This window comes from Neoarius graeffei, chromosome 8 (assembly GCF_027579695.1).
Source record: "Neoarius graeffei isolate fNeoGra1 chromosome 8, fNeoGra1.pri, whole genome shotgun sequence".
Taxonomy (NCBI): Eukaryota; Metazoa; Chordata; class Actinopteri; order Siluriformes; family Ariidae; genus Neoarius; species Neoarius graeffei.
Genome location: NC_083576.1, coordinates 76,237,048 through 76,260,203, shown reverse-complemented (window position 1 = coordinate 76,260,203; position 23,156 = coordinate 76,237,048). Strand labels below are relative to the sequence as shown.

At 43.5% G+C, this 23,156-nt stretch overlaps 1 protein-coding gene across 2 annotated transcripts in view; it reads left to right on the top strand.

The window, feature by feature from the left end:
- The window catches only part of coq9 (coenzyme Q9 homolog (S. cerevisiae)), a 31,855-nt gene extending 12,479 nt beyond the window's left edge, over positions 1–19,376 (top strand). For both annotated transcript variants that reach the window (XM_060928266.1, XM_060928265.1), the window contains exons 3-9: positions 886–1,021; positions 1,106–1,248; positions 11,592–11,676; positions 11,769–11,873; positions 17,526–17,681; positions 17,766–17,819; positions 18,907–19,376. In XM_060928266.1, coding sequence (XP_060784249.1) covers positions 886–1,021; positions 1,106–1,248; positions 11,592–11,676; positions 11,769–11,873; positions 17,526–17,681; positions 17,766–17,819; positions 18,907–18,942 — 715 coding nt within the window. In that variant the 3' untranslated portion in view covers positions 18,943–19,376. The remainder of the gene's footprint in view (positions 1–885; positions 1,022–1,105; positions 1,249–11,591; positions 11,677–11,768; positions 11,874–17,525; positions 17,682–17,765; positions 17,820–18,906) is intronic.
- Positions 19,377–23,156: the final 3,780 nt, after the last annotated feature.

Here is a 23,156-nt window from a genome sequence, read left to right as displayed (position 1 = left end):
AGGCGCATAAGGCTTCAGAAATTCTCGTAATTCGTAATTATTCTCCTTCCGGGTTTGCGGTGTTTACAGATCCCAGCGTGCTCGCGGGGCGTGTGTGGGCATGTGAGGACACTCCTCCTCACCAATCAGTGCACAGGGGAGTGTCTGCTCACGCCCCCAGCCTCACTCGGCTCGCTTTGGCTCGCTTCAGCCCCACTCCAAAACCGTGCGAGTTTTAGGGGCTAAGCAGGGCTGAAGCGAGCTGAGTCGTGCTGGTTTTTGGTAGTCGAAACGCGAGCCGTGTCGGGCTGAAGTGAGCTGAAAAAGGGTAGTGGAAAAGGGCCATAATACACACCTGCCAGTAAATAAATAAAAGTACATACAACTGCCAGTTAATAAATGAATAAAATAAAACGCACCTGTCAATAAATAATGAAAATAAAGCACACTTGCTGGTAAATAAATAAAATACCATGGTGCACACCTGTCAAATAAATAAATGAATGAATAAAATAACATGCACCTGTCAGTAAATAAATAATTTAAAATAAAGCACATCTGCCAGTAAATATAACAATAAATAAATATGATAAATTAAATAATGCACACCTGTGAATAAATAAATGGAATAATATAAGCTGCACCTGTCAGTAAATAATAAAATTAATTCATGACCATAAATTAATACGATAAAAGTAAAATCAAACACACTCCTGCCAGACGAATTTGAATGTGTTTTTTTTTCAATGCACAATATTAATTCCGATCATGTTTATATTTATTGCCGTTAGTTAGTTTAAATGGCTTAAGTCTTTGTGAAAATTTGTACCAGATGCAGTTTTATTGGTTTGTTCGTCTAAATATGAGGTTAATATCCTTGTTCCCGTTCTCCACTCTGCGTGTCAGTTACCAGGATCAGGGCGGCGAACAGGCGGAGGATTATGAGACCGAGGAGCAGCTCCAGTCTCGGATCCTCACCGCTGCGCTGGAGTTTGTCCCCGAGCACGGCTGGACTGTGGAGGCCATCGCTGCTGGAGCAGAGGTGTGGAGAACCGATGATGTAATGATGTGATCGGTGTAAAGAGGCTTGTTGTGTAACCTTCTGTCTTTTTTTGCTGTGATTCAGACTCTCGGCCTGTCAGCTGCCTCTGCTGGGATGTTTAATAACGGCGCAGGAGACCTGGTGCTACATTTCATCAGCCAGTGCAACGCTCAGCTCGCAGACATCCTGGCAGAGCAGAATAATCAGGTCCAGCTTGGACAAGCAGAGTAAGCATCTCTGAGCACGTCTTCAGTTCGGAGTAAACTTTGAATGGAACAGGAACTAATCAGGAACGGGTTACATGAGAACATTAGACAGTAAGGGTGCAACAGGACGCAAAAAATCACGGTTCGGTTCATTTCTGGTACAGTAAGAGGAAAAAGCACACAGTGTAAAATTGCAAGTTGTTTATTATGAACTTTTGTAAACGCCAACAGTTTATTTTAATATCATTTTTATCCCCCGCTGGCTGAAAGGCCCGAAGGGGGATTAGTATGTCGTGGTGATTTCCGTCTGTCCCAGGAAGGGGACTCACCTGAAAGCAAGTCCTCTCACAATTTTTGGAGGAATTTCACAAAACTTGGCAGGATTCTTTGTTATATGTCGGTAGTACACATATTGCAATTTTGTTCGATTCGGTCCCATTTTACCAGAGTTACAGCCCTCGATTAACAAAATTTATACTTTGACAATTTCATGAGAGTGTTTTCCTTCCGAAATCAACTCCTCTCACAATTTTTGGACGAATTTCTCGAAGCTTGGTAAAAGGCCTCGTTATAGGACGGTCATACGCGTATTGCGATTTAATTTCATTTGTGACAAATTTTCCCAAAGTTTTGACCCTTGATTAAATAATTTTGATAATTTCATGACTGTGTACGTTTTTCTGAAATCAACTCCTCTCACAATCTGTGGAGGAATTTCACCAAACTTGGCAAAAGGCATTATTATTATGTGTCAGTAGTACGGATGTTGTAATTTTGTTCAATTGGGTCGCATTTTACCAGAGTTGTGGCCCTTGATTACCAAACTTGTACTTTGACAATTTCATGAAGGTGTGCTCGCCTTCTGACATCAACTCCTCTCACAATTTTTGGACGAATTTCTCGAAGCTTGGCAAAAGGCCTTGTTATATGACGGTAATACGCAGATTGCGATTTAGGCCCACTTTACACGGGGACGGTCTGAAACAAAAACGCAAAAGTCCGTTTTCGTTCTCACTTTTTTCCGCGTCTACACGACCGTTTTCAAGGAGGAAATCTGCGTCTATACGGTGACGCATAAATGTGTGGAATTCAATTGGATGTGCATGCCAGGCGGCTAGGTGGTGCTGTGAAAGACCTCCGCTATGTCTGCATGCATGCGCAACGTCTTCCGTCTTGTCTGATCTGCACATCTGCGCCACGAAAACTTTGACTACTCTGGCTATGGTAAGTAAGAAAGTAAGTAAAAAAGTAAGAGCATGCTATACCCGCCTCTGTTCATTAACGGTATATGTGCAGATTCGGTATAGATGTTCGAAGGACTCCTGGACGTTTATTAAAGCTGCCAGAGCAGCTTGAAGGTCCGTTGGATCGATGTAATCAGACATGCTCTTAGTTTTTTACTTACTTTCTTACTTCCCGGGCTGGCATGTACAGTATATGACATATGTATGACGTAAACGCGTACCCGACGTGAGCAGATCCAAGCAGAGTTTTGCGTATTGGGTAGTTTAGACGGATATGCAACGGGGGCTGTTTTTAACTTATCCACTCTGGAAGGCGTTTTCAATTTTTTCCGTTTTTCAGCCTCGGAAACGCCGTCCCCGTGTAGACGAAAGGCACTTCCGATAAAATATTTAGTCGTTTTTACCCGACAGCGTCCTCATGTAAACGGGCCCTTAATTTCGTTTGTGAAAATTTTCCCAGTTTTGACCCTTGATTAACCTCCTAGGGCTTAGCGGTCACATGCGTGGACACTTTCTGGAAATTCGGAACAAGAATCCACATATGTGGACATACTTTTTCTCTAAAAGTACATCTTATCAAAAGATGATGCTTAGCTTTTATTCTAATCAGGTTCTAATAAGCCCAAATAGCAAAGAGAAATAAAAAATGCATGTAAAAAAACAGCTTGGGCCTTAGGAGGTTAAATAACTTGTACTTTGACAATTTCATGAGGGTGCACGTTCTTCTGAAATCAACTCCTCTCACAATTTGTGGAGGAATTTCACCAAACTTGGCAAAAGGCTTTGTTATATGACAGTTATACGCATATTGAAATTTCGTTTAATTTGGGCAAATTTTACCAGAGTTCTGCCCTCGATTATTAACAAACTTGTACTTTGGCAATTTCATCAAGGTGTGCTTGCTTTCTGAAATCAACTTCCCTCACAATTTTTATCCCCCGCTGGCTGCAAGGCCCAAAGGGGGATTATATCATACCTGCAAACTAGTCACCTTTCGGCAAAATTTGCCGTTTTGATCCCAAAATAGGTCACTTGTGTGAATCGTGTAGATCCGAAGAGGTTTTTTTTTTTTGGGGGGGGGGGGTGCGTGAGGCTATGTTGCCGAACATTTGGTTTCAATGTACTACTACTTCAAAGTACTACTCCTACTTTTCTCCTCACATCCACATTCAGACCATTTCCGCCTTCTTCATACTTCAAACGTCTCTCTGATTGGATGACATTCCAATGAGCCAATAGTCTTACAGAACGCTGGACAGTATCCGCGAATTGTAACTGAATAGAGGCGGGGTTTTCTTGAATATGGGTGTGTATAGGAGGATGGCAGAGATCATCCAAACGCAATGCAGAACAGGACACTGAGTCTTGAAAACAGCTCACGTAATCATATTTTCTGATTTTTTCCAAAACTCTATATTACATCTGGAGACAGAAACACATTTTTAGTATGCGGAGAAAGCTGTGTTACGAGTAGTGCGATTTAAAGAGGCTTTAGGGTGTTTTTTTTGGTACCTGTGATTTGGTGGTCTGTGAGTCGTGTTTTTATGACGTAAGACGCAAGGGGCGGGGCTGTTACGTTTGAACCGAACGCGCGACACGGAAGATGTTTCCTTGGGCTGAAACAAAACAGAAAAAAAATGTCAAATCAGTTGGAATAAAGTCATTTTTTGTTGAACATAAGGATCTATAAACGCGTGTTTTGGGTAAGAGAAATCATTTTTATGTGAAACTATTGGTGGGATTGTCAAAATTATAACGTAATACGTGTTGATCTTGGTTGTATTCAGAGAACCAGCTGTGCGTGTGAGAGAGAGAGTGTGTGTGTGTGTGTGTGTGTGTGTGTGTGTGAGAGAGAGAGAGATTCTCTCACTCTCACACACACACTCTCACACACACTCTCGCACCATGAATTTGGCAGCACTGAAGGAAAGGAGGGCTGAATTTGGTGTCCAGCCATCTACCAGTGCTGCTGGTAATAGGGCAGAGGTGGTGAAGAAGGATAGCATGGCGCGAAAGAGGCACATGGCAGAGCAGCATAAACGTGCCCTTGAACGGCTTGTTCGGGCCAAAAGGTCTAAAAAATGATAAACTGGTCTGCTGAAGAAAGTTTCCAGTGTCACACTTCAAAAATTACTTTTTTAAATTCAAATTTTGGCGGCACGGTAGTGTAGTGGTTAGCGCTGTCGCCTCACAGCAGGAAGGTCCGGGTTCGAGTCCCGTGGCCAGCGAGGGCCTTTCTGTGCGGAGTTTGCATGTTCTCCCCGTGTCCGCGTGGGTTTCCTCTGGGTGCTCCGGTTTCCCCCACAGTCCAAAGACATGCAGGTTAGGTTAACTGGTGACTCTAAATTGAGCGTAGGTGTGAATGTGAGTGTGAATGGTTGTCTGTGTCTATGTGTCAGCCCTGTGATGACCTGGAGGCTTGTCCAGGGTGTACCCCGCCTTTCGCCCATAGTCAGCTGGGATAGGCTCCAGCTCACCTGCGACCCTGTAGAACAGGATAAAGCGGCTACAGATAATGAGATGAGAGATGAAATTCAAATTTTACTTTTTACTTTTTATACTTTTCCTTCCTTAATGGTAATGTAATGAGGTGTCAGATGCAAAACTGAAAATTGCAAAGCTAAAAATGAATAAATCTTGTCTTTGTTTTAAATGTTGTCTTTTCCCTTTATTTTCCTTGATCGCGCGCTGTTTAAGGGGGCCGGGGGGTTACCGGTAGTTTGTCACCTTTTTCAACCCTCGTGAGTTTGCAGGTATGTATATCGTGGTGATGTCTATCCCGGAAAGGGTACTCACCTTCTGAAATCAACTCTCTCAATTTTTGAAGGAATTTAATGAAACTTGACGGGATTCTTCGTTATGTGTCAGTAATACGCATATTGCAATTTCGTTCAATTCAGTCGCATTTTACCAGAGTTATGGCACAGTTGCCAGCGGGGGATATTGTACTCTCTGAGCGCTCTTGTAAATGAAACGTAGTGATGCAGACCACTGATAACTTCAAGAAATAAGATTCTCAAATAAATTAAAATTAAATGAAGTGCAGCATCAACAGTTCCAGCTTGGAGGCCTGCTCAGATTCATTCAACCCTCCCGCCAGAAAAATGAACTTGTCCACATTGTCCTCTGAAAGGACAGATCTGCTGGCAGGTACGGTATCAGCTGTAGAAAAGACCCTCTCGCTTGGGACAGAGGTTATGTTCACATTGGCGTGATGCCGTTTCAAATCAGTCATCATGTTCCGTGTGTTGCCAGAAGTGTACCCGATTATTACTGAGCAATGTCTGTCAGTGGAAGCGGATATGTGCTGTATATTCCTGAGACAAATACTCGAACACGATTTGCGAGAGCCGAGTTAAAACCTAAGAGCAATAAATAAAGCAACAGCAGGAAGACCACAAAGCTTTGAGAAACAGGAGAAATGTCTGTTCATTCGAGTGATTCAGAAATAATGAAGCTGTTTGTTCATCTGTATGGATGCATCATTTTTGAGCAATTATCCAAATGCTGTCCAGGTCGCATCATTTCTGAGCAGCAGACATTTGAGAATGTGGCGCACACAGAGAGAGAGAGAGAGAGAGAGAGCAGCTGTGGGTGAGAGATGTTGCACTAAATCTGTTGGTTTGTCACAATGGGGCTCATTTTTATTAATATGGAAACAGAACAGCAAATTCTGATTTTATCTGTACTCGCATGAACATGTTAAACTGCTGCAGATTAAAGGAGCCGGCTCACCTTTCCCAGAATCCTCAGCGCCAAGTAGCAAGTTGCCATTTTCAATACTAGCGATATTCCAGAAAAAATTGAGACACCCTGAGCCAGAGAGCTTAAATTGTGACATGAAAAATTGCAGATATTTTATCAAAGTATTTTTATATTTTATATTCATTTATTATTTATATTTTATTTAAAAAAAAAATTTTTATACCCCTGCTCCAAACCGGGGGGCGGATACTGGTTTGCCTCTGTCTGTCTGTCCGTCCATCCGAAACACCCTTTTTCTCAGCAACCACAAATCATAGCCACTTGGTACCAAACTTCAGCTTGGGGTTCTGTACCGTGTATACCGTTTTCAGGTCTGTCGCACGTCAACTTCCTGTTTACCGACTGAACGTATTTACGAAACGCATAGTGTGGGTTTACAAAATTTTTGTAACACTTTTCTCAGCAACTACAAATCACAGCTGCTTGATATTTGGTACCGAGCTTCAGCTTGGGGTTCTATACCGTGTATACCGTTTTCAGGTCTGTCACACGTCGACTTCCTGTTTACCGACTGAATGTATTTATGAAATGCATAGTGTGGATTTACAAAATTTTCGTAACACTTTTCTCAGCAACTACAAATCACAACTACGTGATATTTGGTACTGAGCTTCAGCTTGTATTCTAAATATTTTATTTAAAAAAAATTTTTATACCCCCACTCCGAAGGAGGGGGGGTATATACTGGTTTACCTCTGTCTGTCTGTCTGTCTGTCCATATCTCCCTCCATCCGAAACACCCTTTTTCTCAGCAACCACAAATCATAGCCACTTGGTACCAAACTTCAGCTTGGGGTTCTATACCGTGTATATCATTTTCAGGTCTGTTGCACGTCGACTTCCTGTTTACCGCCTGAATGTATTTATGAAACATATAGCGTGGATTTACAAAATTTTCGTAACACTTTTCTCAGCAACTACAAATCACAACTGCTTGATATTTGGTACCGAGCTTCAGCTTGGGGTTCTATACCGTGTATATCATTTTCAGGTCTGTCGCACGTCAACTTCCTGTTTACCGACTGAACGTATTTACGAAACGCATAGCATGGATTTACAAAATTTTCGTAACGCTTTTCTCAGCAACTACCATACAAATCGCAACTGCTTGATATTTGGTACCGAGCTTCAGCTTATATTCTAAATATTTTATTTAAAAAAAAAATTTTATATACTGGTTTACCTCTGTCTGTCTGTCTGTCTGTCTGTCCATATCTCCGTCCATCCGAAACACCCTTTTTCTCAGCAACCACAAATCATAGCCACTTGGTACCAAACTTCAGCTTGGGGTTCTGTACCGTGTATACCGTTTTCAGGTCTGTCGCATGTCAACTTCCTGTTTACCGACTGAATGTATTTACGAAACATATAGCGTGGATTTACAAAATTTTCATAACACTTTTCTCAGCAACTACAAATCACAACTGCTTGATATTTGGTACCGAGCTTCAGCTTGGGGTTCTATACCGTGTATACCATTTTCAGGTCTGTCGCACGTCGACTTCCTGTTTACTGACTGAATGTATTTATGAAACATATAGGGTGGATTTTGACGCTATTTCAAGAAGCAAAATGCTATTTCAAAATGACAGTTTACCAGGATGCTGTTTGAAATCCCTGGGGAGAGACACGGCTCTTTACTTACTTGTTTCAGGGTTAATTATTTGTTGAAGTCAACATTCATAATAAGTGTCCTATTCCTTCGATCGCTTGCATTCTGATGTAAGCGAGAGTGAGCGGATACATAAGTGAGCGGTAGCTCACAGTTGAGCTTTGTTTATATTTGTATTTTTATATTTTAGATTTTAAGTTCTTTTGATTGGCCAATCCATTCCGTTTCCATGTAGTAGTTGATGTAATGGAGCCGAACAGGCCTCAGCCTCTCGCAGGCAGCCGCAAAGGAAAGGAAAGAAATGAAACTATAAGGCAAAAGTTTCCACATACGATGCATAGATGAAGAAAGTTTTGAGTTTCAAAGGAGTTGCTAATTGTAAATTTGTGGAGGTTTGCCTACGCAGAGAGCTCATAGAGTATCGGTGATGTAATTTCAAAACTGAGTGGCCTGTATGTAAACAAACAACTTTTTAAGAATTTACTGACTCCCACAACGCTCCATAAAAGGCAAAGCTCAAAGTAAACGATGATAAAATGACAACTAAACCATGAACGAGAGCCTCTTAGGTCCTGTGTGTGCTCGAGGGAGCCATTTATTTTGTCCTAATTGAACAGCTAGTCTTAGGCTACATCCACACGACAACGGCAACGAGATTTTTTTTTTTTTTTTTTAAATATCGCGTCCACATGGGCAACGGATCAGTTACATTTCCGGTCCATATGGCAACGCAATGCTTGCTGAAAACGATGCAATACACATGCCACACCTCTACGTGTGCTGTAAGACTGTTCCATCGGAGACACCAGAACAATAGAAGAAGTAGACGCATGCGCATAAACCCCTTCTTCTGTAGCATCAGCCACATAAAGTTTTGATTATTAATCAGTAGCGTAAAACGAAAGACGCGGAAAGAAGAATGAATGGGGGTAGATGGAAGCCAGTACGCCAACATTCTGATATCCTCCAGAATTCTTTAATGGTCTGGAATAAATTGAATGCTACACGTTGATGGATTACTTTCTTCTACGCCCTTTTTAAGGAATGTATTGTCGGACTTAAACCAACATCTGAAGAGGTGAGATCGCGCCTTTTTTTTTTTTTCCTATTTTTGCTGGCGGGATTGGTTTTGTTTTTGGAAAGCGCACAGGCGGTGCGCGGTTTTGGTTACTGCTTCCGCAGTGTTTGGACTAGTTATAGGATTTGTTGACAACTCGCATCGAGTTCGTTACACTTCTACCTGGCATGAAGCACTGACAGTCATGTGGTTGTGACGTCATCGTAAACAAATCCATTCTGCTCATCCAGACGACTTCGCAACGGCGCCGTTGCCAGATCTTTCCACTCTGGGACCCGTTCTCAAAAGATTTTGTTTTGGGGCACCCAAAACGCCGGTGCTGTGTGGACGCCAGGCCGAAACAATAAACAATTTTATCAGATTCACCTGAATCCGTTGCCGTGTGGACAGGGCCTTATTCATCTTAATTTATGGATTTGTTTTGGACCTCCTTCTTTCCATCACGTTAAACGTTAAAATTTTGTGCAGCTTCTGTAAATGGATTTAAACTTGATGGCGTAATCCATTTTAAAATTGCAGCATAAAGTTTCCCGTTATGATTTTGAAGTTGATATGAGTACCCTGTGTCTGAAATCACTCACTCGTTCACTACTCACTATATAGGGAATTACTATATAGAGGACTATATATAGTGAGCTCATTGATGATGATAAGCTCTTTCGGACACGACTCAGTCATGCCGTTATTTACGTCATTACTGTTGCGCAATTAAAATGTGCCAGATCAGTGGGCTGGTCGGTTTTCAAAATAATAAATAAATGCATGTGTTTTTGTGATGCATCCATATTATACTGATCGTATTTTCCACATTAATCAATACAAAATTGCTTTCTGGCTGCTACATCATTGAGTTCTTTGAAATTAAGGCTGAATACTTTTTTTTTTTTTCCTTCTTTGCCGCTGCTTTTTATTAAATCAAATTTGAGGCTTTTGATTTGATTTTTCAGCGTCACCACAATGCATGATGGGATATGATGATGCTCGGTTAGTGACCATCAGTTGTACACTACTTTGCATGATGCATTGTGGGACACTTTGAATGCACTACTGAGGTATTTCACCTGACGTCACAGGGTCACGTGACGCCCCGGTGTCCGCCATTTTGGACGGCAAGCTACATACTAACGCTGCAGACAGAGAGGGAGAACCAGCTTGAAAAAAAACGTACAAGTACAATTTCTTGTTAAGAATGTAAATAATATACTGCAGATGAATTCAGTAATGCACCAGAAATCACCAGTAAATTGAAAAACAAAATATTGTATCTTTTTTTATGACGAATGAGCCCCCTAAAGTAAATCATTTAATTTTTCCTGTTTTCTCTGTTTACCCTGTTCGAACTATGCTGATATTTTCGGGGGGTCCCTTTTTTCCCTTGGGGGGGGTGCTTGTGCTTGTCTCAGAGCGCGGATCTTTTTTTTTTTTTTTATATTGAAAGTATCAAGTCATTACAAAACAAGTAGATAAAGTGACATCAGACATAAAACGCAATAACAGAGGCTAGAAAGAAACGGGACAGAAATAAACAGGGAAATTACGTAAAAAGAAAGAAAAAAGAAAATAAAAAGAGCGCGGATCTCCAAACACATGAGGAGCCTATCTTACGCACATATCACGCGGACTCCACACACGCATCGCGTCTGAAGTCATAACTCATCAGGGGAAATCGTGTCCGCATTGGCATGTTCAAAAAAACAACCTCGCGTCAACAATGATACCACACGCAAGAAAAAAAAAACAGTCAGGCTACTCAACAACCAACCTGGCAGCAGCAGTCGTTGTCAAGTAAACACAACACTTCGGATATGCAAATGCTTCCCGTTACGCACGATTGCTATGTCAATAAACATCATTTTGCCAATATTTTAGAGACCCCCCAACATTTCCCAAATCATGTTTTCAAGGGATCTCATGTCTGTTTCAGGGGATCTCGGATTCCCCGAGTAACAAGAAAGTGTTGTGAACATAGCCTACCTTGTACCGTTTCAAACTGCTGGGGTCATCCTTCATCAAATTGTTGACTTCTGTCGACAACCTTGGCTCCATACCAAGGCTGGGTAGTGTTTATGATAAAAGACAGATCCAATTTAACACGAATCACTGCTTACTTTCTTGTTAAAACGCGCAAAGGTCTCCACCATCTCATACCGCCTTGCACTGAAGGACTTAAGCGTGCCGTCCAAAATGGCGGCATCACGTGACTTGGTCACGTGAGTGAAATACCTCAATATAGGGTGGAAGAATTCTCACGATACATTCAGACAGCACTACAAAATGGCGTCCCCACTATTTAGTCCACTATGTGGTGAGTCTCGTTATACTTAATTTACATGATGTCAGGAGAACCGGATTTTCATAAATACCACGTTTCTTGTGTAAAGACTAGAGTGAAAGATTTACGGAATAAACGTGTTTGTGTCCAGCTGGATAAATGATTCACAAGTGACTAATATTACAGGAAAAAAAACCCGAATTGGATTTCGCCTTAGTGACTTCCATTGGACTTGAGATCAGACCAAAAAAAAATCAATCGTGTGTGTGTATACGCTGCCTTAGAGTTTTTTCTGAAATACAGATAAAGGGGAGGCACAGATTTCCAGAGTAAATTTTTATTTATTTATTTTCTTATTGCGTGGTACTGATTTTCTATATCGTTTTCTTTCAGAAAGAAGAAAACCGACGAGTTCCTGAGGGATGCAGTCGAGACCCGCCTCCGGATGCTGATTCCATACATCGACACTTGGCCGCAGGTGATGGATCTGTTTCCCGAAAGTGCAGCCTCACGTGTTTAGTAACAATCCCAGATTGTAAAAAGCAAGTGTGTGTGTGTATGACTCTGTAGGCGATGAGTATACTGCTGCTTCCTCACAACATCCCAGACAGTCTGAAGCACCTCGCCACCATGGTGGATGACATCTGGTACTACGCAGGCGATCGCTCCACAGACGTGAGTGTCTCCTCTTAACCCCGTCTCTCTGTGTCTTGTCTGCATTCGTTTTCTCCTTCGTGCCTTATTCAGTCTACATTTGTCTGCTTTTAATGTGTTCCTGAGTCAGATGTGTGGTGACGCGCCGGAGAGACTCCGTTTTATTTATTATTATGTTGGCTTCATTCTCCTACCAGTGTCATTAGTCTCAAAAATGATTCTCTTGGGGAAAGTCATCAGGATGGAGGGCTCTCTTGGTTTCTTGGTAGTTGTGCTGGTGGGTTTTTTTTTTTTATTATTATTAACTTTAAAATGAGATAATAAAGCAAGGCTACCAAGGGAACGAATAACAGGAGCTACCTTGCTTCCATTTGGACCACACCGCACCACCTTGTGCTGTGATGGCTGGAGCCAATGTGACCTCTGTTAGTCAAACAAAACCCAGAAATAAACTGTTTTCCGATCACAGCAAGTTCCCTGATGTGCTCGCTGCACGTCTGAATGGATAAATTATTTTCAGTGTTGCTAAAAATAAGCTTACCTAGGCGTGGCCATTTGCGCTGAAACCAGATGTCCGCTTGTGACGCTGCTTGTACACCGTTTGCATTAGTAACACAGAGCCATCGACTCAAATTTTCTGTACCAGAAGCGATGAAATGCAGCCGTTTCTCTGCTTGTTCCTTCAGAGTATTATACTTGATAGGATTCAGGATGGCAAGAAAACAGTTTCCTTTTGGGCTTCTTTTTACATCCAAGCGCTTGACACTCGGGCACTTTAGGGTTGCTTACAACAATTTAGAAGAGATATCTACTAGATCTCATTCTCGGCAAGTCAAGTGGTGTGTAAGTTGCATCACAATTAGGGCTGTTCATAATTCACTGTTTAACTGATGAGAAGAGTTTTACAGTGGTGCTTGAAAGTTTGTGAACCCTTTAGAATTTTCTATATTTCTGCATAAATGACCTAAAACATCATCAGATTTTCACACAAGTCCTAAAAGTAGATAAAGAGAACCCAGTTAAACAAATGAGACAAAAATATTATACTTGGTCATTTATTTATTGAGGAAAATGATCCAATATTACATATCTGTGAGTGGCAAAAGTATGTGAACCTTTGCTTTCAGTATCTGGTGTGACCCCCTTGTGCAGCAATAACTGCAACTAAACGTTTTCGGTAACTGTTGATCAGTCCTGCACACCGGCTTGGAGGAATTTTAGCCCGTTCCTCCGTACAGAACAGCTTCAACTCTGGGATGTTGGTGGGTTTCCTCACATGAACTGCTCGCTTCAGGTCCTTCCACAACATTTCGATTGGATTAAGGTCAGGACTTTGACTTGGCCATTCCAAAACATTAACTTTATTCTTCTTTAACCATTCTTTGGTAGAACGACTTGTGTGCTTAGGGTCGTTGTCTTGCTGCATGACCCACCTTCTCTTGACATTCAGTTCATGGACAGATGTCCTGACATTTTCCTTTAGAATTCGCGGGTATAATTCAGAATTCATTGTTCCATCAATGATGGCAAGCCGTCCTGGTCCAGATGCAGCAAAACAGGCCCAAACCATGATACTACCACCACCATGTTTCACAGAAGGGATAAGGTTCTTATGCTGGAATGCAGTGTTTTACTTTCTCTAAACATAACACTTCTCATTTAAACCAAAAAGTTCTATTTTGGTCTCATCTGTCCACAAAACATTTTCCAATTGCCTTCTGGCTTGTCCACGTGATCTTTAGCAAACTGCAGACGAGCAGCAATGTTCTTTTTGGAGAGCAGTGGCTTTCTCCTTGCAACCCTGCCATGCACACCATTGTTGTTCAGTGTTCTCCTGATGGTGGACTCATGAACATTAGCCAATGTGAGGCTACGTTTACATTAGACCGTATCTGTCTCGTTTTCTTCGCGGATGCACTGTCCGTTTACATTAAACCACCTGGAAAAGCCGGGAAACGGGAATCCGCCAGGGTCCACGTATTCAATCTAGATCGTATCTGGTCCGGTGCTGTGTAAACATTGAGATACGCGAATACGCTGTGCTGAGCTCTAGCTGGCGTCCTCATTGGACAACGTCACTGTGACATCCACCTTCCTGATTCGCTGGCGTTGGTCATGTGACGCGACTGCTGAAAAACGGCGCGGACTTCCATCTTGTATCACCTTTCATTAAAGAGTATAAAAGTATGAAAATACTGCAAATACTGATGCAAATACTGCCCATTGTGTAGTTATGATTGTCTTTAGGCTTGCCATCCTTCCACTTGCAAGTAGTAAGTGATATGCGCTGGGATCACACACACAGCGGCTCAGTCCCGAATCGTGGCTTGTGCACTTCACTCGCGCGCTCTGTGAGCTGCGCAGGGCCGGAGTGCGCACCCTCCAGAGGGCACTCGCTGTTCAGGGCGGAGTGATTTGGAGCGCAGGATGCCTGCGGAGCCGAGCGTATTCGTGTATTGGTGTTGCTGTGTGCACGGCTAACGGTTTTAGTGTAAACGCGAATCGTTTTAAGAACGTTAATCTGATGATCCGCTGATTCGACGTAATGTAAACGTAGCCTGAGAGAGGCTTTCAGTTGCTTAGAAGTTACCCTGGGGTCCTTTGTGATCTCGCCGACTATTACACGCCTTGCTCTTGGAGTGATCTTTGTTGGTCGCCCACTCCTGGGGAGGGTAACAATGGTCTTGAATTTCCTCCATTTGTACACAATCTGTCTGACTGTGGATTGGTGGAGTCCAAACTCTTTAGAGATGGTTTTGTAAACTTTTCCAGCCTGATGAGCATCAACAACGCTTTTCCTGAGGTCCTCAGAAATCTCCTTTGTTCGTGCCATGATACACTTCCACAAACATGTGTTGTGAAGATCAGAATTTGATAGATCCCTGTTCTTTAAATAAAACAGGGTGCCCACTCACACCTGATTGTCATCCCATTGATTGAAAACACCTGACTCTAATTTCACCTTCAAATTAACTGCTAATCCTAGAGGTTCACATACTTTTGCCACTCACAGATATGTAATATTGGATCATTTTCCTCAATAAATAAATGACCAAGTATAATATTTTTGTCTCATTTGTTTAACTGGGTTCTCTTTATCTACTTTTAGGACTTGTGTGAAAATCTGATGATGTTTTAGGTCATATTTATGCAGAAATATAGAAAATTCTAAAGGGTTCACAAACTTTCAAGCACCACTGTAACTGATGGTATTAAACATCCATCTCTCCATTATCTTTGGCCGCTTATCCTGTATAGGGTCGCAAGCAAGCTGGAGCCTATCCCAGCTGACTACAGGCGAAAGGCGGGGTACACCCTGGACAAGTCGCCAGATCATCACAGGGCTGACACATAGACACAGACAACCATTCACACTCACATTCACACCTACGGTCAATTTAGAGTCACCAGTTAACCTAACCTGCATGTCTTTGGACTGTGGGGGAAACCGGAGCACCCAGAGGAAACCCACACGGACACGGGGAGAACATGCAAACTCCACACAGAAAGGCCCTCACCAGCCACGGGGCTCGAACCCAGGACCTTCTTGCTGTGAGGCGACAGCGCTAACCACTACACCACCGTGCCGCCCGAGTTACACCCTTGATTAACAAAATTATTATCCCCCGCTGGCCGAAAGGCTCAAAGAGGGATTATGTCGTGGCGATGTCCGTCCCAGGAAGGGTACTCCCTTTTGAAATCAACTCCTCTCACAATTTCTGGAGAAATTTTACGCAACTTGACAGGATTCATTGTTATATGTTGGTAATACGCGTATTGCAATTTTGTTCAATTCGGTCGCATTTTACCAGAGTTCTGGCCCTTGATTACCAAACTTGTACTTTGACAATTTCATGACGGTGTATTAAGCACTTTAGCATAGATATAGTTGCCAGCAGGGAATATTGTGTTAATCTGTTTTGTTCATTACAAAGTCTGACAACGTCTTGCTAATTATTTACATAAGTTATGAATTGTTTGCATTTGGGAGGGGGAAAAAAGCACTTCTTATTTCTTAAGTACTTTTTGTATTGGTGTTATGCCGTTTTTCCACTACCAACGCAGCTGAGTTGGGCTGAGCCGTGCCGTGCTGAGTCGGGCTGAGCCGTGCCGTGCTGAGTTGGGCTGAGTCGAGCTGAGTGGGGCTGTTGGAGTTGCATTTCGACTACAACCGCGCTGAACCGTGCTGGCTGGAAGTGGGTGGACACATTGGGTGGAGTTAGCGAAAGTGGGTGGACGTCACGTGATGTCGTTAGGCGGCGCAAACGGTGATATCAGTGATCTTTTAAGCGGTAGTCTCACGACCCGGATAGTAAACAATAAACATGGAGTCGTTAGTGTTGCTGGTCTTGGTGCTGTGGCTTGTTGTCACCGACAACGCCAACAGATACTGGCAAGAGCGTATAGATGAGGCGAGGCGCATAAGGCTTCAGAAATTCTCGTAATTCTTCTTCTTCCGGGTTTACGGTGTTTACAGATCCCAGCGTATGGGCATGTGAGGACACTCCTCCTCACCAATCAGTGCACAGGGGAGTGTCTCCTCACGCCCCTAGCCCCACTCGGCTCGGTTTGGCTCGCTTCAGCCCCACTCCAAAACCGTGCGAGTTTTGGGTGCTAAGTAGGGCTGAAGCGAGCTGAGTCGTGCTGTTCTGAGGTAGTCGAAACGCGAGCCGTGTCGAGCTGAAGTGAGCTGAAAAAGGGTAGTGGAAAAGGGTCATTAGTCACTCATCCGTTCTAAATAGGCCAACACTTTCTTAATGGTTAATAATCGATGAAGGAGTGTCGACTATCAGTGATGAAAAAAATCCGAAATGGACATCCATCGTCACAATCTTGAATTCTTTTACATAATTTGAAGGAAGTCATGGACTAATGGTTAGAGAAGCAGCTTTGGGACCAAAAGGTGGCTGGTTTGATTCCCTGGACCAGCAGGAAATGCTGAAGTACCCTTGAGCAAGGCACCAAACCTCCAACTGCTCCCCAGGCTGCTCTGGGTATGTTGTACGTCACTCTGGATAAGAGCGCCTGCTGAATGCCTGTAATATAATGCACTCGCACTCTGAGTGTGATATTTGATCCTCGGAGAGAGTGAGATGGCAGCACCTAGGGAAATTTTATTTTAAAAGGAAAAAGTCTGTACAGGGCGGCACGGTGGTGTAGTGGTTAGCGCTGTCGCCTCACAGCAAGAAGGTCCTGGGTTCGAGCCCCGGGGCCGGCGAGGGCCTTTCTGTGTGGAGTTTGCATGTTCTCCCCGTGTCCGCGTGGGTTTCCTCCGGGTGCTCCGGTTTCCCCCACAGTCCAAAGACATGCAGGTTAGGTTAACTGGTGACTCTAAATTGAGCGTAGGTGTGAATGTGAGTGTGAATGGTTGTCTGTGTCTATGTGTCAGCCCTGTGATGACCTGGCGACTTGTCCAGGGTGTACCCCGCCTTTCACCCGTAGTCAGCTGGGATAGGCTCCAGCTTGCCTGCGACCCTGTAGAAGGATAAAGCGGCTAGAGATGATGAGATGAAAGTCTGTACACAATATACAGGTACAAATATGAACCCTCGAACATGTCTTGTATGGATATTATGTCAGTATAAAGGATTTATTCATTTTATTTGGATTTCAGAAGTATTTTGGAACAGTAGCGTGTCATCACTGTACCTTTTTCTCATCCTGATCTTTTAGCTAAACTGGTACACGCGCCGCGCGGCATTAACAGGAATCTACAACACTACGGAGCTTGTGATGCTGCAGGACTCCTCCCCTGACTTTGAGCAGACTTGGACCTTCCTCAACAACCGTATCAACGACGTGGTCACTGTGGCCAACACGGCGAAACAGGTACAGAGGATTTTCCTTATCAGCGGGCTGTGATTCTCTGATCAGGTGTCTGATGGCTTTCTCCCTCGGGCGGTTTTGTTGTAGGTGCAGTCAACGGGAGAGGCTGTAGTGCAGGGGTTGATGGGTGCTGCGGTCACGGTTAGTGCACTTAATTATGTACACAGCCAGCGACAGTTTTACACAAGTTTGTGCACCCCAGTCAAATTTCCTGTATTTGTAGAAATGTCATGTTGTCATTTAGAAAATCCTGCATGTAATTTGACCAAACTTTTCTACAAGACCACAGAATACGACAACGTATTTTACATAAGGGGTGTTCACACGGCAACTTTTACTCCGGTGTAGCACCGGGGCTGCCCCGGTAGAGCGTTCACACGGTACAAAGTTATACCGGTGTAGCCCCTGAAAGCTGCTTAAACCGGTGCAAATCTAACCCTGCTCGGGAGGTGGTTTAAGAAATTTACTCCGGAGTAAATGCTAGTTTGCGGGGCAGCACCGATATAAAATGGGCCGTCTGAACGCTACAGGGGTAGACTCGCTACGCGTGAGGAGAGTTGATTACATACGGGCATTGCATAATTTGCATCCTGGTATTTTGCGCTTCCAAAATGGCGAATATCAACAACAGAACTGCGTGTCTTCCAGTGTTGCCAGATTGGGCGGTTTTAAGTGCATTTTGGCGGATTTGAACATATTTTTGGCTGGAAACCGTCAGCAGTATCTGGCAACAATGGTGTCTTCATCCACGTTGTTTTCCCGGCGCTTGGTGATGCCATGACAACCGGGAAAAGGAAGTACATTTTCATGCATGCGCATATTTCATTTCCGCATTATTGCTATCGTATAGCACGGTCGCAAAAACTGCCGTGTGAACGCAAGTGGGGCTGCACCGGTGCTAACACGCTTCTCTCTAGTAAGCAGGTTTGTGACGTGTGAACGCTCCACAAAATTTACACCGGTGTAAGATATATCGCAACAAAATACATCGGTGCAGCATCGATGCAAATATGTGCCGTGTGAACACCCCTATATTAAGTGACTCCTTTAATCATGTTCTGGAAGTGCTCAAATAATTTCTCTGTTGTAAAAAAAATTTAAAAAATAACAAGCTCCTTACAAACCTGATTTAATCTAATAAAGTAACAGAGAAGATTGTAAAATTCACGATTAAAAATCACACATGCATGCTGTTCAATACTCACCCAGCTGTTTTTCTCCACTGCAGCTGAAGAACCTCACTGGGTTGAACCAGAGACGATAAACCAGTCTCCAGTCCTCCATTTCATCCACTCTTCATCCGTTGTGATCTGCAGTTGCAGCACGTTATGAATGTCTGTCTGACTGTCTGATTATTCTTCATTGTGAGGATCGCTTCAGTCACTTTGCTTTTATTTTAAATGTAGTTTGGGGAATTTAATTTGTCTGCTACAGTCAGCTGTGCCAAAGCTCTCAAGGTTGACTGACCTGCAACTCTGCTCTAATCTAACGAATCGAATATTCAGATTTCAGATGTTCCTGAATACGATGATGGGCTTTTGATTAGGTGTGGTATATTCAGGTCAGTACATTTCCATAGAGCAGGTTAATCGGCCCCAGTTCAGACCCTGTGCACATTAGCTTTGTGTTTTGCTCACTGTATAAACTTTTTGAAGAATAAATGTATATTGTATCTGCAATTAAAGTTTTCTTAAAATATTCTGACTGATTTGAGTTTCTTCATTTAAAGCCAAAAAGTAATATTTGAAAATTTGAATTATTTACGTGTTTTTGTGGCAGGTGTAAAAGGAAGGCAGCAAAACCTTGTTGCCAAAGAAAAAAAATTTAAACCCATTAGAAATTTGTAGTATTCGCTAATGGGGTTTAGCATAAATATGCAGGTGATTTATAGACAATCGTATGTGCTGATTGGCCGAGAAATTTGGACTATTTCTTGATTAGTAACTCAGCAAAATGGCGGTCAATCACTTAATCACCGTGAGGAAGAATTAGAAATGAAAGAAAATGCTGTTCCTAAAAGCACTAAAGATGCTATGAAGTTTGGTCTAAAACTATTCAAAGGTAAGGTGGAATTGTAGGACAGGATAAGCGGCTACAGATAATACACTGACAGTCAATGAAAATGTCCAGGTGACATTTATGAAAATAATTTTATTCATAAGCTATGAAATCATGTACTAGAAGCTTACAGATCAATATACTGACATTTAACTCGAGATGAATAAACAAAAAAATCACAATTGTTGTGAGCTTTGATAATGTACAGTCCGAACAAAATGGATACCCTGTAATTGGAAAGTTGCAGCTTCAGTACCGAGTATTGTCCCCACCAACAGCAATACAAGCCGTCAGTCTGCGACGCATACTGCGTATCAAACGGCGAATCCTGTCTTGTGGAATGGCCTGCCACTCCTCTTGAAGAGCCTGGATCAGTTGACCTCTGTTCATGGGACAAGGAACACGGTTCTGGAACTGAACACCAAGGTGATCCCATAAATGCTCAATGGGATTGAGATCAGGTGAATACGCAGGCCATGGCAGGGTTTGGACATTCAATCGACGCCCAACTTCTGAAAAACTTAGGCCGGCTTGCACCATGCCGAGGGCCCGCCATCTGTCATCTGGATTTAACCGTGGCATCTTGGACATAAGGAATACAAAAGTCGGCTTTTTCATGGCCTTAATAAAGGCTATCCAACCCATCCTTTCAACCGTGTACAAATTTTTGTTTTTCTCCAAAACAGCACTTTGAGCTGATTCCTAAAGACCACTCCCTGAAGACTACTGAAAAATGTTTGGATTGAGGAGAACTCATTAATGACTTCTGTGCACGCTATTCAATAGAAACATCTCAAAACAAACATTTCCCCAACTCCGTATTGCATATGTTGAATTATTGACCTGGACTTTTTCATTGACTGCCAGTGTAGATGGATTTCAAAAAGTATTTTCTATGACTCGGCATAGATAAGCGCCATAAGTCTGTGCCGCGCTTTTATTACATTTGCATGCTGCTTTTGAAGTTTGAAATTTTTTTTAAATACAATTCTTATAAACGTACTCGCTGGTGTATTTATACTAAAACAATTATCCGCCTCAGGCTCGCTGAATATCTGCAAATAATAACCTCGACTTTATTTTCTCATCTCATCTCATTATCTCTAGCCGCTTTATCCTGTTCTACAGGGTCGCAGGCAAGCTGGAGCCTATCCCAGCTGACTACGGGCGAAAGGCGGGGTACACCCTGGACAAGTCGCCAGGTCATCACAGGGCTGACACATAGACACAGACAACCATTCACACTCACATTCACACCTACGGTCAATTTAGAGTCACCAGTTAACCTAACCTGCATGTCTTTGGACTGTGGGGGAAACCGGAGCACGCAGACACGGGGAGAACATGCAAACTCCGCACAGAAAGGCCCTCGCCGGCCCCGGGGCTTGAACCCAGGACCTTCTTGCTGTGAGGTGACAGCGCTAACCACTACACCACCATGCCGCCCCGACTTTATTTTATAAAAGGTTATTATACACTGATGTTCACTTTGCCATCTGCAAATAATTGTTAATAATCAATGTGTTGTTGGTTGTCATTGTAGCAGTAGTTTAAAGGAATTGTTGTACGTAATGGTTGTGCCTTTTTCTAATGTTATTCTGCCGATGAAGGGGGACTCTACTGGGTTGAGCTGTGTTTTTTTTTTCCCCTCTGTGGTCTCATCTCATTATCTCTAGCCGCTTTATCCTTCTACAGGGTCGCAGGCAAGCTGGAGCCTATCCCAGCTGACTACGGGCGAAAGGCGGGGTACACCCTGGACAAGTCGCCAGGTCATCACAGGGCCGACACATAGACACAGACAACCATTCACACTCACATTCACACCTACGGTCAATTTAGAGTCACCAGTTAACCTAACCTGCATGTCTTTGGACTGTGGGGGAAACCGGAGTACCCAGAGGAAACCCACGCGGACACGGGGAGAACATGCAAACTCCACACAGAAAGGCCCTCGCCGGCCCCGGGGCTCGAACCCAGGACCTTCTTGCTGTGAGGCGACAGCGCTAACCACTACACCACCGTGCCGCCCCCCCCTCTGTGGTAATATTTTTAATAGGGAGGCCATGGTAGGGCGGCACGGTGGTGTAGTGGTTAGCGCTGTCGCCTCACAGCAAGAAGGTCCTGGGTTCGAGCCCCATGGCCGGCGAGGGCCTTTCTGTGCAGAGTTTGCATGTTCTCCCCGCGTCCGCGTGGGTTTCCTCTGGGTGCTCCGGTTTCCCCCACAGTCCAAAGTCATGCAGGTTAGGTTAACTGGTGACTCTAAATTGACCGTAGGTGTGAATGTGAGTGTGAACGGTTGTCTGTGTCTATGTGTCAGCCCTGTGATGATCTGGCGACTTGTCCAGGGTGTACCCCGCCTTTCACCCGTAGTCAGCTGGGATAGGCTCCAGCTTGCCTGCGACCCTGTAGAACAGGATAAAGCGGCTAGAGATAATGAGATGAGATGAGGGAGGCCATGGTTGAATGGTTAGAGAAGCAGCTGCGGGACCAAAAGGTTGCTGGTTTAATTCCCTGGACCAGTAGGAATGGCTAAAGTGCCCTTGAGTAAGGCACCTAACCCTTAACTCCTCCCCAGGCTGCCCTGGATAAGTGTCTGCTGAATGCCTGTTATATGTAATAATGGATACCGTTACACCAATCTGAAAAATAGTGATTTCAATTTTTTTAAGGGACATTTTAGTTAATCGATTCAAAGGCTTTGTCACATACATCAACATTGCAAAGCAACAGTGTATGGAGTGAAATTCTTAAAATGTAGTTATTCTGTCATAGTTAGTTTTGCTGGAGTCCCTGCTTGCACTCGGTGCAAAATGTATACTGTTCCTATTTATTCAGGTGACATTGGGCATACCTAACTACCTGTGTTTTCTCTCTCTCTTCCCTCTCCCCCCTATTTGTCCCTCTGAGTTACATGTCAATCCTGAGATCGAGATGCTGACCTCTTCTGCTCTTCGTACCTGCCTGATCCATCCTGATGCCCTACTTCTGGTCGGATTCTCATCGCATCGCTCCTGTGGAGGACGTCCCCATATGGACAGTTGAAAGTCGCACTTGGAAGATGCTCTGGACACTTAGAGTAATGCTTTTATGGCTGAGGACTACAGTTGTCATGAACCGTTTTGCACTCAAGTTTCCATCAGTGACGTGTTATCAACAAAAACAGTTAAAACTGTGAATGTTATCGTCATGCTGTCTGTTGTTGCCCAAATGAGGATGGGTTCCCTTTTGAGTCTGGTTACTCTCGAGGTTTCTTCCTCATGTCGTCTGATGGAGTTTTTCCTTGCCACCGTTGCCACAGGCTTGCTCATTGGGGATCTCCATCCATTATCTATAGCCGCTAATCCTGTCCAACAGGGTCGCATGCAAGCTGGAGCCTATCCCAGCTGACTACGGGCGAGAGGTGGGGTACAGCCTGGACAA